The 16,605-nt window shown below is 33.3% G+C and overlaps 1 protein-coding gene across 1 annotated transcript; it reads right to left on the bottom strand.

Moving 5' to 3' along the window:
- Positions 1-9,139: 9,139 nt before the first annotated feature.
- On the bottom strand, positions 9,140-13,356 carry LOC124914625. Its single transcript, XM_047455216.1, has 9 exons — positions 13,135-13,356; positions 12,915-13,036; positions 12,723-12,823; positions 11,441-11,636; positions 11,261-11,353; positions 10,085-10,144; positions 9,925-9,999; positions 9,771-9,851; positions 9,140-9,694 (listed from the first exon to the last, which is right to left on the bottom strand). Exons 1-9 carry the CDS (start codon positions 13,202-13,204, stop codon positions 9,326-9,328), a joined length of 1,167 nt encoding a protein of 388 aa, XP_047311172.1. The 5' UTR covers positions 13,205-13,356; the 3' UTR covers positions 9,140-9,325.
- Between the last annotated feature and the right edge of the window lie 3,249 nt (positions 13,357-16,605).

The following is a 16,605-nucleotide window of genomic DNA, read 5'->3' on the forward strand; positions in this document are numbered from 1 at the left end:
TCACTTCTCAAAACTGCCCTTTCTCATAAACATGTATCCATTTAAATCTTTCCAAAAATAAAGAATGCAACTAGTTATTATCTTCCAACTGATAATCGTCTAATAGTCTCATTCAATCATATTCACATTGTTCAATAGTAATAGAATTTTATACAATGTTTTTCATCCTTTTCTCTATTAGATTGTATTTAGCATGGCTTCCAAAATTTGTAGGAAGTTTCTTCATGATATTCCACAAAAAAAAAATTAATGATGACATTTAAAAAATACCTTCTCCATTACAATTGCATGGATCGACATTGGTTTGTGATGATGGGATTTGGAGGTCGATCAAGCATACATTACAACCAAATTGTGAACAACCAAGTGAAAGATTGTGAATCTTCAATTGACAATAAGTCATATCCTAGTAAAATGGATTGACCGTAATGATTGACCCCTACAAATATAGCAAAGGGCATGTCATAGCGATTTGTCAAATAAGTTGTATCAAAAGTGATAACATTAAAGAAATACTCATAGGCAACCCTACACCTTCCATTTGCCCAAAACACTTTTCTAATTTGGGATTCCTCGTCAAAATCAACCTGTTGGGTTAAAACTTTTAATGATGAAGTATATTTAAATTATGAACTCACCTAGTTTTGATAATTTAGCTTAAATAATCAAAAAGAGAGAAATTGTTGGGTTAAGATTTTTAATAATGAAGTATGTTTAAATCATAAACTCACCTGGTTTTGATAATTTAGGTTTGTCATCACCGAAGGTCCGATAAAGATTGAGAAGGTTAGATCTATGTGGACTAATGAAGATAAGAGAAAGAACAACCTCGACAACATAGCAAAAGACATCCTATACAAGATATTGGATGACAACATGTTCAACAAGATCCTCACATGCCCCACTTCCAAAGATATTTGGGAGAAGTTGACTCAACTATGTGAGGGCAACGAGCAAACCGAAGAAAACAAACTCATGGTTGCCACACAGTAGTTCGATAACTTCAAGATGCGTTCTGGAGAGACGATGACTAAGTTCTATGAAAGATTCAGTAAGGTTATTACTTCTCTATCCACTCTGGGAAAGACTTACAGCAACAGAGAGGTTGCGATCAAGGTCATGCGTGCTCTTCCCAAGGAGTTGGATATCAAGACGATGGCGATGAGGGAGTCAAAAGATCTCAACAAGATGGAGCTCTTTGACTTGCTATCCGATCTGAAGGCCTGTGAGTTTGAGTTGAACTCTAGGAATGAAAAAGAGCTCTCCACATCTGTCATTGCAACTAAGGCGTTGGTGACCGCTGAGGAGCCATCTACTTCCACTAAATGAAGATTGCTGCAGAGCAGATCAGCAGTGACGTCATTGCTCTCTTCGTGAAGAAACTCTGCAAATTTATGAAGAAGAGCAATCATAACTCAAGCTATTCAAATAATAATTATAATAATAAGAGTAATTATAAGGCTAATTTGAAATGTTTTAACTGTGATGAACTAGGACACTTCAAGGCGGAAAGCAGCAAGCCGAAGCGAGATGAGAAGAAGAACAAGAAAGAATTAAAGACTCTCATGGCAACTGATAACAAAGCCAAGTGGGCTCAAAGCGACTCAAATGATTCATCATCCATTGATAGTGAAGATGAAGAAGTTACCTGCTTCATGGTAGAAGAAGAAGAAGATTATGAGGTATTTGACTTCTCCTCTGAAGAATTTACAAGAGATGATTTAACTGCTGCACTTAATGACATGGTTATTGAGTACAAGAAGTTGTCAGACTCTTGTAATAAAATGAGATTGAAATATGAAACTGATAACTCTCCTTCATCTCAAACTTCTGAACCAAAATATTTTGAAAACAAAATGGTTGAGCTCTCATCTGAGAATGAGAAGCTCAAGGAAAAGGTTCAAACATTGTTTTCTGAAAACCAACGGTTGACATATGTGGTCAGTTCCTGGACAAGGTCTGAAGATGCAGTCAGACAACAAATAAGTGTGATGAGGCCTGCTGGATGCAAATCCGATTTAGGATTTGACAATGTCAGCCCAGACTAGTAGTCAAAGAAATTAAACCCGGTGAAAGACAAGCTTAAGCCAATAAGCTTTGTCAATGGTAGTTTAACTGATAAAGGAACTGATCCAAGCTGTGAGGACTTAACCTTAAAGGATGAGATGATTTATGTAAAGCCAACTTCAAGCTGGTTGAATCCTAAGAGAAGGGAAGTCAGCTGGTATGGCAACGAAAAACTTGATAGAAAGTTAAGAAGTTTTTACCAAACTTCATCTTTTAAAGTTAAGAAATCATCAGCAGGAAGAGAGCAATCTGTCAAATACTTTATACACACACAACGGGAAATCCATAAAAATAATCAAAGAATGGATTCCCAAGGGACTAATAAGCCACGGACCCAAAGAAAAATGGGCACCAGATTTGTTATTGTCTTTGAATGCAAGTAAAACAGGAAAGCAGCTTGGAATAGTCAAATGGCATCTAGACAGTCGGCTGCTCGAACATAGCATATGACAAGCAACAGCCTGAAGTGGCTGAAATCTTCACAAAACCACTTCCTGAGTTTAAATTTTCTTACCTTAGAAATATTTTTAGGATTGTTAGATTACGATAATGCTTATATTATGTTTAAATCATGAACTCACCTAGTTTTGATAATTTGGCTTAAATAATCAAAAAGAGAGAAATTGTTGGGTTAAGATTTTTAATGATGAAGTATGTTTAAATCATGAACTCGCCTAATTTTGATAATTTAGCTTAAATAATCAAAAGGGAGAAATTGTTGGGTTAAGATTTTTAATGACGAAGTATGTTTAAATCATGAACTCACCTGGTTTTGATAATTTAGCTTAAATAATCAAAAAGGGGGAAATTATTGGGTTAAGATTGTTAATTGATTTAAAATAATTTAACAATTTTGATTTCGATGATTGATGAAATGGTTTTTGATAATAAATTGATAAAATTAAGTTCAATAATTGTTAGTCATATTAAATATATAAATATATATTTAGACATCAACATCTTAAGTGGTGTAGTGGTAAGTATGATCGCCTGTCACACGGGTGACTTAGGTTTGAATCTCACGATATGCAAATTAATAATTAGAGTTTTATTAATTTGCAGGCACAGCTCAAAGTCAACGCGTGCAAGCAGAGATCTCAAAGTCAACACGTAGTTAGACGCGGTCTAACTCCTTTAGACGGAGTCTGATGGGATGCGTAGTTAGATGAGATCTAACTCTTTTAGATAAAGTCTGAAAGGATGAGTAGTTAGACGAAGTATAACTCTTTTAGACGGAGTCTGAAAGGATGCATAGTTAGACGAGGTCTAACTCCTTTAGACGGGGTCTTAAGGGATGCGTAGTTAGACGACATCTAACTCCTTCAGACGCGGTCTGAAGGGATGCGTAGTTAGACGCGGTCTGACGGAATGCGTAGTTAGACGCAGTCTGAAGGGTTGATCAGATGAGGTGTCTAAGCAGATGGACGCCTAAGATGATCAGATGGGGCGTCTAAGCAGATGGACGTCTAAGATGATCAGATGGGGCGTCTAAGCAGATGAACGTCTAAGATGATCAGATGAGGCTTCTAAGTAGATTAACGTCCAAGATGGGGCGACTAAGATGATCAGATGAAGCGTCTAAGTAGATGGATGTCTAAGATGATCATATGAGGTGTCTAAGCAGATGGACGGCTAAGATGAGGCGTCTAAGTAGATGGACGTCTAAGATGATCAGATGAGGCGTCTAAGCATATGAACGGCTAAGATTATTAGATGGAGTCTAAGATAAGCACAGATAGTGTCTGAAGGCAGATAGATGTCAAAAGGTAGATGAGCATCTAGACAGTTGGCAGCAGAGCTCAACAAATGAATGAATGTCACGCAAGCGGATATCTCTCAATTGCATTCCCAGTACAAGACAAGATTAGAGAATATTTAGCGCCCTACCTGTTTAGTACGGCCACGATCCAAATACTCAGAGTCTGCTATACTCTTGTACTATATGAGGTCGTCTAACGGACACATGCCACGTTTCCACAAAGAATATTTGATCGTTAGTGCTTTTCAAGAATAAATATCTACCTAAGGACAACGAACGAATTGCTGGAATCATAAGACATGGAAGAAGAATCTCTCTCTATGTATATATACTTAATACGTGAACAAGTTTTCTAAGCTGGAGATCTTTTTGTAATTCATCCACTATTCTTTTTTTGTGAAAAAATCAATATTGTAAGTTGAATAGAGGGTGTTCTGTTCAATAGTGTGTGTGCTAGAAATTTAGAACATGCGGTCAATTAAGTCCTAGGTTTCTGACTGGGTTTGTGTAGTGTGTTCTATACAAATCAAAGTCTTCTAGTGGATATCCTTCCAGTTGAGAAAGAAGGGGTGACATAAGATGGTTTACTCCGAACATTCATAAACAAACTCCTTGTGTTCTTTATTTTCTGCCATTTACATTCGTTCATCTGAAGCTTCAAATCCAACAAACAGTTCCATCTGTTTCAAGAGTTTGGAGAATTTGCAAAGAATAGAAATAGATAACAATCCCTCACATGATTATTATCGAAGAGTTTGACGTAAACTATTCACAATAGTTAGACCCTAGTCTCTATTGGTAACATCGATCCCAACATAGTCAAGTAGAAAAATTTAGAGTTCCTAGTTTGCATTCTTAAGAAATAATTAGTGAGTGCTTCAGCATCCCCACTCCCTAACCTCAATCTTTGTGGTTTTGTAATGAAATTTCTACATGGTCTCTTATTGAAAGACATGTTATCATACCCTCCAGCTTCCACTACATGGGATTGATATGTTTTGGTCATAGTTATTCTAGCTTCCCGTTTGTATCAAATCTTCTCTTTGCATTTCCATATATTACTTTGTAGGATCTATGGAGTATCTTATAAGGGGGGCTTAATGTATGGTTGTGCTCAAGACATGCACTTGTTATCACATATTCCCCTTCATTACGAACAACTACATTAATCTTAGCTTTACAGTTTATCTTAGTTGTAGGTCTAGGTTGAAACTTAGTTTTGGCCTCGATTCTTTCATACAACTCTTGGAATAAACAATGCTGAAGTATTTTTATTTACCACCTACATTTTTGGTCCCTAACTTGCTGACGTCAAATCCAGTTGAGTGGACATATGATGTGTAGAAATCACGATCATCTTATTTGGAGGAAAATGGCATCCAATATTGGGAATTTGCTTACAAAAGGTCATTACAAATTGGTCATGTTGAACTGAAAATATGTGTAGCTGAAAAAATGTGTCAATTTGAACAATTGTTCGGGACATAAATTGTAACACCCTAAAATTCATATTTGACCGAAAGCCTTCGGTCCTGGCCAAGACCAAGCAACCATGTGATTGGAAATTAGGACCGAAGCAAATCGGAGACTTAGTACTGATTATTTATATGTTAATATCGAAGATTTATGAGTTTGGGCCGAGGAAATATGTGTTAGGGCCGATAGTTATGTGTTAGGGCCTAGAATTATGTGTCAGGGCCGAGAAATATGGGTCAGGGCCGAGATATATGTGTTAGGAAAGAGTATATTTGTGTTAGGACCGAGAATATATGTGTTAGGAACGATATATATGTGTTATGACCGTGAATATATGTGTTAGGACCGTGAGTATATGTGTTAGGACCGAGAAGACCGAGAGGGTCCGACCGATAGGGTCTGACCGAGGGAGATCCGACCGAGACTTATACTTTTGTTTTGCTTTGCCACCTCATGCTTAAGTACACCTCATGCTTAAGTACACCTCATGCTTAAATACACCTCATGCTTAAGTACACCTCATGCTTAAGTACACATCATGCTTAATTACACCTCATGCTTAAGTACACCTCATGCTTAATTACACCTCATGCTTAAATACACCTCATGCTAAGTACACCTCATGCTAAGTACACCTCATGCTTAAGAACACCTCATGCTTAGCCACCACATGCTAGGATATGCCCATGATTTATTATCTTAAGTGTTAAGTATAATCCACCTCATGCTTCACCCACCCATACCATGACAAGTAGGTGACCAGCCCCTTCATCACCTTTTTATTAATCACATGCTTAGGACCAGCAGGTGACAAGCTGGTGACCAACCTATTTATTTATACCCATGCTTAGGACCATCAGGTGACAAGCTGGTGACCAACCTATTTATCCTTTCCATGCTTATGACCAGCAGGTGACAAGCCCTCTACATTAGTAAATTATGCTCCCCATGCTTTGACAAGTCTATGACCAACCCCCTTAATAATTAAGTATCCACCTCATGCTTCATTAACCGACCTTAGTTTTTATATATATGTGCATCAACGTGGATTGATTAAATAATATCAATTTCACCTTCCCTCTTCACTAAGAATCACTAGAAGCCCTTGAAGAACAGCCGCTCTTCAAGCTAGATCAAACCTTAGCATCTTCAAAGTATAAGGCAAGAAAACCTTTCTGTTTCACTCTTTAGAAACCCACACTTGTTTATATAATCCATGTATATTCTATAAATTATGCATACTGTTTTTATAGCATGATTTCATTGCATAATCATATCTTTAAAGATGAACCAAGTATGATCTGTTTCAAAAAGATATTCTGTTTTCCAAAGGCTGATCTGTTTTATAAACAAGGGTCTGTTTTCTAAAAGAAGGGTCTGTTTTATAAAGTATGAAACGTTTTATGGAATCATTGTGAACAAGGATGTATGAGTATTGACGGAATGGGAGGAGGGCTACTCAGGATGAGCTCTGGTAGTCTGATTCCAAAATATGTGCTGGGGTTTCTATTGGGACTGAACTTCTGGTATGAGCTCTAGAAGATCCTACCCACACAGACAAGTGTCTATTCAGGTTGTGGACTTTAGGGATAGACTCCGAAGAGTGCCCTTCTAGGTGTCTATAAAGGTTGTGGACTTTAGGGATAGACTCCGAAGAGTGCCCTTCCAACTATGTGCTCAACAGGATTCCTAACTTTCAGGATCAGCTCTGAATTGTAAAGGGCCAACTATGTGCTCAAGATCTTACTGTATTTTCACAAGTGATGCTATACTTTACAAACCAGCAAGTGGATCCAAAGAATCTTTTAAAATGTCTTTTCTACAATCTGTTTTATAACTTGCTGGGTCTTTAGACTCACTATGCTTGTGTGGTGTAGGTACACAGCTTTAGACTTTATTTGAGAAGTGAAGGGAGGCTTGGAGTGGGGCAAGGTGCGGGGATGTGTGTGAAAGGAGGGACCAAGGCAGAAGACCAAGTCCTCTGTTGGGTCTTTTATTTAACGTCTGTATTTTATAAGCAAAGGACCTTGTCTTGTTTTTATAAACTGGAATTTTGTAGCACCACTTTTATACTTAACAAAACGCTTCCGCAACGTTTCTGTTTTTCCTCTTAAGTTTGCACGGTCTCAAAGCACGTCCCTCACTCGGTCTGAGTAGATTAGGAGTGAGGGGTGTCACATAAATGCCCTGAACATGCATAATTTCAGGAGAAAACATCCTGAAAATGTTCATATTCAGGACAAAAATGTCTCGATTATGAAAACTTTCAAGATATAAACGTTCTGAACATGCACATTTTCGGGACGTTTTTGTCCCAAACATGCACATTTTCCGGACGTAAATGTCCAGAACATGAACATTTTTTGGATGTTTTGTCCTGAATATGCACATTTTCAGGACAAAACGTCCCGAAAATATTTTCTCCCAATAATGTGCATGTTCGAGACATTTTCACCACCTCCAACCAAAAATCTCCCTAAACATTTGCACCAGATACTAATATTTATGTGACTTTAATTATTTTCTTCCACAGACATATGTACCTTTCGAGCTCAATGGACGATTGAGCTTCATCTACTATGATATTGTCTTTGATGATTTCTGGAACATTAAACATGAATAACTTCGTTATCATACAAATAAAAAATAAAATAAATGTTTTGTATAAGTAGATATCAAAAATATACCATGAGCTAGGATTTTGGGTTTGTAAAAGATTTTCGCTGGAGAGATTTGAGAGAGAAATAATTTGATGATCGAAGTTTGGGATTGAATTTATACCAAATAATTTCTTTCTCTTTCACATGTGACAGGCCACGTTGGATTTGTGTATTCACTTTCGTTGCTCCTATTATTCCTCTTAAGATAATATTACTAAGAAAAAAAATTAATAAAAGAAATAGGTCACCTCCTTTGTTAATGCTGACTCACACTGATGTTAAGGTGATAACTTAAAATTCTGGTTATTTTTTGCATTCTTCGACAAACCATCCTCTCTCAACTTTGGGTGCACTAGATTCTAGTTTCAGTGTTTATGTAATAATTTGTCTTATTAATTTTTGTAAAAATTTTAATCAAATACTTTTTGTGTTTAAACGAATTTTTTTTCTCTAGAATAAACTGGAATGAATAAACTAAGTATTAAACGTAATCTTATTAAATATATTGAAATAAGTTGAATAAGCTTAAGCGAATCAAACTTACCATTTATATCATGATAAAAGCGACTAAGCTAGCCATTTTTTAATTCAACAAAATATATTCTTTAGTAACTCAAAAGTCTTAGAATAAATGTGGGGAAGGAGCTCAAATCTCCACCTTCCTAAGTATAAATTTATTGGCAATGAAGTGAATCACTCGTGCTCTTTTTAAAAATATTTATGAGTTTAGATTTTAAACTGAAATCATACAAAAATAATATTTGAATGTGTATCTAATAACCAGATATATATGCTTGAAAATAATTTTTTTTAATTTTTAATTTTTGATAATTATCATTTTATATGTTTACTTTATCAAATTACACTACCTTCAAATGCATTATTTATAATTTAATTCTTCAAATAATTCTTTTGAACACTCAACGTTCTAACTTTTGGTTAGACTGGACCCATTTAAAAATAATTTATAAAGTTATAAATGAATTTCAATGTAAAAATTTATGAATATATATATATATACATATAATTAAATATAAAATCCCAACATATTATCAAATTTAGATTAACAACGAAAATATTTTCAAATAAATTTCTCTAGATTTTCTTTTCCAGACTCAATTTCAAAAGGTGTTTCCATACTAGCATATCAATTAGTCCTACAATAAACATGTGGATTGTTAAACCAAACTTGTAATAGACTCTTCAATATCATGTCTAAATATTATGAGCAAAAACAAAACTTTAAATGCTCCTCCATGATGTCCTCACCTCAATGACAGCCCAATTTAGACAACATATCTGATTTTCGCTAATGAATCAAAAGAACTTCAATCTTGATTTCAACGGGTTTACTAGCGTGACCCTAAATATCCTCATTCAGATTTGTCGGCTTCAAAAGTATATCCGATACAAGAGATGGGCGAGTCAACTTCTCTACAATAACATTGTCCTTGGAATCTATTGTGTATGAGACATCAAGACCCTCCAAAATCAAGTGATAAACAGTAACACTTGAAGGAAGAGAATCATGCTGTTCAGTTTCATGATAATCAGAAGCTGCTTCATCTTGATTTTCATCCAAATCTGAACAATTGTCAATTGTTCCACCATTTTCTCTAGTAACCGAACCGTGGTACCTAATTCGTTGAGAAAGTGATCGAATATCCCAAGAGAGCACCTGTCTGATCAAACTCTTGAATTCATCTGCTGATTTATAAAGTGACTTCTTTTCCTGAAGCATAAAATTCATTGGTCAGCCAAAATAAACAACGAAATTACAGTTCATGATTTTGCATATTGGGTCTCACCTGTTTTATCCAACAGTCAGATAATGAAGCAGCAAATCCATCAGAAAAGTTAATTGACGCCACTGATAATAACTTGTCCTCCTGTTCAGCCATTAAACTTTTCAGTTCTTAATCCATAATTTCAAGAAATTAAATATTTCACATTGAAGCATACATTCACCCATGATGGCACGGTTGCCTCTTGATTACTGTCACAATAAGGTAGATATGGTTTGATATCAAGAACAGGCTGTCACACGAAAAGAAACATGAGATGAAACTCAAATGAATATTATGAAAGCTTCTATAAAGCATTTGAAAGCCATGGTCTTAACTGTTCCATCAACCAAATCCACACCAGAGAATAGAACAGCATTTCCTTGCACTTCCTCCACCTAACTTGCCAAAAAACAAAAAGGAAGGTAGCAAATGGATCAAATACATGTCTAGAATGACAACAATTGATTTATTTTTTTTGAATTTAAAGGAGAACTAGCATGACACTTCACGACCATGGTTCCCCAACCCGTGACATTTTGGTCTCTTAAGCCGACTCTTACCACTGGGCTAATTTGGTGGGATCATTTTTCAATATTAATATATGTAAATTATAAAATTAATAAAATACATTAAAATAAAGCATTTTAATGACTATTCATAAGAGATGGAATTGGAATTCCTTCCTGCTTAAAAGGAATTGAAGCTTTGAGAATAACAATTCCAATTCTAAGGGCTTGATTGAAATGGGGTTATTTCAAACTAAGCATTTTTCTTTTATAGAAAAAGAATTGTTTGATGAGAATATTCTTACGGGTATGTTTGGATGGAAAGAATTGTAATTAGAACAGAATTAGAAATATAACTAAATTTCTAATTCTGCATTGAATAGTAATTCAATGTCTATGTTTGGGAAAAACAGATAATTGTAAATTTTAAGAGATTTTTAAAAATTTCTTCTTACTTTTTTTGCTCATAGGAATCTAAAACTCAATTTCAAACATAACCAAACACAACTTTAACGAAATATGTGATTAAGAATTGAGGGACAAAGTGGGGCTCGAGGTACTCAAGTATGGCAGGGTTGAAAGGTGTGCTTAAGAATTGAAATTGCTAGATAATTTAAGTGGAATTTAAAATAAACGAAATATATTTATCTTAATTCCATTAGAATTCAAAATTCAATTCCACCTTTTAATTGCTTAAACAAACAAAATAACTGGATTGGCACCAACAATTCCAATGCTAATGCCAATTCATCAATAACCAAACAGGCCTAATATTTCATATTTTTAAATATAGTAAAGAATGAAGTAACCGTATTTTTCTATTAGTTAATAATATGATGAAAGAAAGAATTAATTATGCAATGTTGGTTTAATTGTATTTAATCCAAATAAAAATGCCCATTCTTTATTTTTAGTCCTAAAACAAACAATGGAAATAAAAATGGATCCTCAATTCTAATTCTACCATAACCAAACAGAGCTTAAAAGACAATTCTCATCCTTTACCTTTGCCACAGTAAGGCCTATCGGGCATGGACGATGTGGAGACCTTGTTGCAAACACACCCATCTTTCCCCCTTTCAATTTGGGTACTCTCACCTATATGCAACAAGGCAATATAATGAGACTATTTGGGAGAACTAGAAGTCAAATAAAAAATCAAATATACCAAATATGAGCAATTGCCTTTGCTTTGAACTTGGAATGTGATGGATTCTTCCATAACTTTTCAAGATTTGTATTCATATGAAAAACATATATAATCCAGCAATGTGAGTATTCTTCAAGACCCTCGAGACAAGCAGGGGGAACTCGAGCTTGATTGAAATTAAGGCGTGCTCTAGCAAGAGGTACAAGCAAAGGTTGCCTAGGCGTACCATTCCTGTTCAAAGAAAAGATATGTATCATATTATCAATGACCATAACAAACTAATCACAAGTCAAGGAATAAGGACACATTCATGTTCAAAGAAAAAAGGTTTTTTGGGATTATTTTAAATTAATAAAATGACCTTCTGTATGTAAAATTATAAGGGTATTGATATGAGCCTTGTTCAAGCATAGTGTTTGTTCAGAAAGACAGAAAGAATTTAGGGAGAAAGGGAAAAGAGATATGAAATAGAGACAGGGAGATAGAGTGTACTTCAATGGCATTAATCTGTACAAAAATAAGAATCAATTAGAGAGTACTTCAGTACAAATACGACGTTTGACATTAAATGAGTTGGACATGAGGTGGAATCAACATGTACTTTGGTATTTTGATTGACAAATTAAGTGATTTGAAGATTGAAATGATAGGTGATATGATCAAGGGATTTTTTGGAGTAATTAATTTTTCAAGTATCTCATCTAGTTGTGGTTGAGATCACGAATTGAAATAGAACATAGTTACACACAAATTCAGAAAATTTATTGACAGTTTCTAATCTAGATCCAGAAAGTGAATACAACTGGGCCCATTGTATACTTTTTTTCAGCTTCCCTCTTTTTCTGCAGGGTAGGAGGTGAGATCCGAACTAAGCAACAGGATACAAGGCATGACATATATGACAGGAAAAAACAAAGATAACCAAGCTGGCTCTGAGTTATGTCATCTTTCTCGTTATAAAATTCAATCACTAGTTGCACCCAGATCAAGTCAAATATCACAACAAAACACAGAACTGACCACATTTCCCATATATTACACTACATTACAAATTGAATCCCCATTGAGTATTTCAATGACACTTTGAACTAGTAACATGGGATAGCCAAATTTTATTGCTACAAGTGAGAAAGACAACATAATTAAGTTGTTTAAAGCTCACTAGAGATTGCATAAGAAACATATGCTGATTTAGGCCTCCATCTTGCTAAAAAATCATATAAAGAAAATTCTGAAATAACATATGATTTCCCCTCCCCACTGTCATTATTTGCACAAGCTAAAAAGAATGTGAAATCTCATTTTAATTCAAGTTACCTGGTAGAGAAGCATGATTGGATGATACCAATGGGTGTAACTGGGTAACAGGTTGAGTCGAAACTGTCAGACTTTTGTTGGCTTAGAGTTTTCCTCAAAGCCTATTAACAAAATCAAAAACAAAAACACCATTAGCTAAAGTAAATGTGATTGATTGATTGATTGACTAGTTCATCATAAGCAAAAACACACCTGCTGAGATCGAATTCGACCTTGTCTCTCAGCAGCACAATTGTTTACAGATGACTTGAGAGCTAACTCAAGCTCTCGAACCCTTTTCTCATATACTTTTGATTTTCTTCTCCAGATAAAAACTATAAACAAACACGGAGATAATTGAACTCATAAGAGGTTCACTTCAATAAGAAAGAAGAATATAGAGAAGAAAATAAAATGAAAGTGTTAAGCGTACCGGAGACAGTGGCGACGGCCAATGTTAATGAAAGTGTGATCCATTTCGAAGTGCCGTTGGTGGCAAACATCTGCTAAGTCTGAGCCTAACTAAGACTGAGAGAGATCCGCCGCACAACGGAGTACGGAACCACCAAGAGACGAACAGCTGAAAAGTGAAAATCGGATCTTTTGGGCCTTGAAGGCAAGAAAGACCATTTATTTATTTACTTACCGTAATAGAAGAAGGAACGATTGAGTATTTGGGTTGGGCCTCTCTCTCTCTTACGTTGAGTAAAAGAAAGAATAGTGAAATTGAACAAAAACAACTTTTTCCTCCTTATAGGCAGCAGGCATTACATGACTGATTTGTTTTGTTTCTATGGCCGAGAAGATAAGATAGTTAATTGGAATTGAGGGGGCCTGACATCAATTGCTTGTTTGATTTGCTTGCTGCTTTTCAGCAATCATCAATGGAAAAGTGATGGAGAACATGAAATATTCGAAAAGTGGGTCTAACTTTAGAGGTTCATAGTTTCAACGAAAATGCCAATATAGACATGATAGGTCTTAGTAGAAGGAGGACGGGGTCTTTGATGTCTCCTTGCAAATGGGGCCAACGTTACGTTGATTGTTTTCTCACTCTTTCTTACTTATGATGATGAACAAGAAAAGAGCTTTACTCTCGAAAATCATCATGCCTTTCCTCTATGATTGTTATTACAATTGACGACGTCCATTTATGTTGATATTCGTTGAATTTTAATTCCATTCCAAATTTTTTTCTTCATTATTAACAAACACAATCATCAAACTAGACTAGTCATCGATTATTTGGATAATTAAATAATTTATTCTATGCAAGTTATTTGTTTTATAGTTATTTTTATTAAACTAAGTGGAAATTAAGAGTTTGTTTAAGATAAATGCCTATTTGTAAATTTATAAAATTTGGAGTTTATTTAGTAAAAAATTACTTAAATTGATATTATTTATATATTATTATTATTATTTTGTATAAAATTAATTATAAAACATATTATTATTATTATTATTTATATAAATTAATTAAAAAAACAAATGACATTAAAAGAGAGTAATAGTTATAAATAATTATTAGTTTATTTATTTAAATAATAACTTATTTTAGAATTTATAAATATAAATTCATTTTTTTAAATAGTAAAATTAAAATAATTTATAAATTCGTAAAATATTTAAAATTAGAAGATTTAAAGTTTAATATTGGTATTACTTGCGTTTGCGTTGGAAATTAAAATCCGGGGACCAAGTCTCCCAGGTCTAGGACCGAGCATCCTGAGTTTGAGACCGAGCCTCCCGAACCCGGGACCGAGCTCTCTAGTCCCTTTGACTCATACGACCCGAGCCCTAGTCCAGACCACCCTGGTCTTGACCAAGCCCGACCGAGCCTAGATCTGTTAAACCGAACCCAAACCCTAGGATTCCGATCCTAAGGCCTATTTAGTTCCACTTTTCAAAATCCAAAATTAGTTTTGTAATTTTAGAACCCAAATCTATTTTCAAATAATCTCAAAAGGTTAGAAAATGATATTTTATATTTTCGGGATATTTCAAAAACTAATATTTTGACTAAGGCCCTGTTTGGAATTTCTATTTAAATTCTAGAACATTCCTATAACATTTTTAGGTTTTGTTAAACTTAATACTAGTGCAACAGGTACACACCCCCTTTTAATAATTTTGTACAATTATTTATCCCATCTACACATATCATTGTTTAGGACCCTCCAGACTACTAAAATAGAATAAAATGTTATGAATATTTTTTTTTTTAAATAGCTAGAGTACTTTTTTTTAAAATAAATGTTGTCATTTGACGGGCGCGGAGGATTTAGCGCGAAAGCCCTTTCTCGAGCATAACTAAGACACAAACCCTTATAGAAATTTTGGTATAAATACGTTTATACACGTATCATTTTATTGATTTTCATAAAATCACTTGGCGACTCTGATTTCAAATAATAATCTTTTTAAACTAATTGTGTTTAATTAACTTGAACCGGGTTTTGGTCAAATGATTATTTGGCCCCCAGATTATTAAAATTTGAAAAAAAATAATAATTATTTTTACATAATTAATTCCAAAGCTCTCGGGCATTATTCTAAAAAAATTTTAAAATAATGTTTTCTTTTTAAAGAAGTCTGGCATGCAAACCACGGTTGAAATACATCGAATCTCGAGTCACCCTGTGATGTATTTTCTCGTATTGTCACACGTTTACGACAATATTGTTTTAGGCTTTTATTTTAATTATTTTGGGACAGATGAAAACAACATTTATCTTAAATAATTATTTAATTTACTTTTTATTTTTATTTTAAATTTATGAATACAACCATTATTAAAAATAATTATTTAAATTTTTATAAATTAAAAAAGGTTGGATTTTAGTTTTTACAATAACTAATTGGAATTACAATTTTATTTGATAAATAAAATTATTAAATAAATATTAACAATAAAAAATTATAAGCTAGTAAGATGTTGGGATGTGTTTATCATAAATTTTCTTTGATAACATTTTATTTTTTTAATTATTTATGTAGTTAATAAATCAATTAAAATATCAAAATATTTTTATTTTATTTTTATAAAAAACAAAATTTAAATATAAAAAACATTATAATAATTCAATCAATTAAAAATTTTAAAACTTTATTATTATTATTTTTTAATATTAAGTAACCCAACATCAAATAGTATTTTGTATATATAATATATAAATAAAATTTCTTTGAGATATTCTATTGTATTTAAAGTCACTATTTTAGTTGAAGTAAAACATGATTTAATTTGAAATTTAACATACTCAAAACACACACTTTTGGCCTTTATCTAAAAAGGTGAAAAGAACTGCCTTTTAGACATCTTTCTTTGCTAACTGCTTCCTTTTAGAATTTTAATATTTGAAAGCAACTTTCCCTCTTTTCATGGTAATTATTTTTTATTTTTTAAGGAAATAATTCCAACTTTTTCCTTAAAGTCTTGTTTGATTTGGATTATTTCAGATTATTTTTTAATAGTTTATTTTTCAATCACAGCATTTAAGAATATTTTGATGTCCATCAGATATTATATAGAATGAAACATTTTTTATATAAATTTTGTACTAGTATTCTTGTTTGCTTATTATAATCAACATTAACATCTCTCGTTCAAAAACATGATTTATATTTGTTTAATTGTTTTGAATTATTTAAATAATTCAAACATATCAAATATCATTTTACTTTTAAAATATTATATATTTTAAATTATTATTTTTTATTTTATTTATATATATCAATATTATTTATTTATTTTTTATTAAAAATAAATTATCAAAATTATCAAAAAAATCATTATTTTTCTCTCCTTTCATGTTATTCAAATAATCTCAATCCGAAGAATCGTTGTTTTTTTTTCTCTTCCATGTTATGTGTTATTAATGCTACCTAGCAATTTTTTTTA

This window comes from Impatiens glandulifera, chromosome 9 (genome assembly GCF_907164915.1).
Source record: "Impatiens glandulifera chromosome 9, dImpGla2.1, whole genome shotgun sequence".
NCBI classification, from domain to species: Eukaryota; Viridiplantae; Streptophyta; class Magnoliopsida; order Ericales; family Balsaminaceae; genus Impatiens; species Impatiens glandulifera.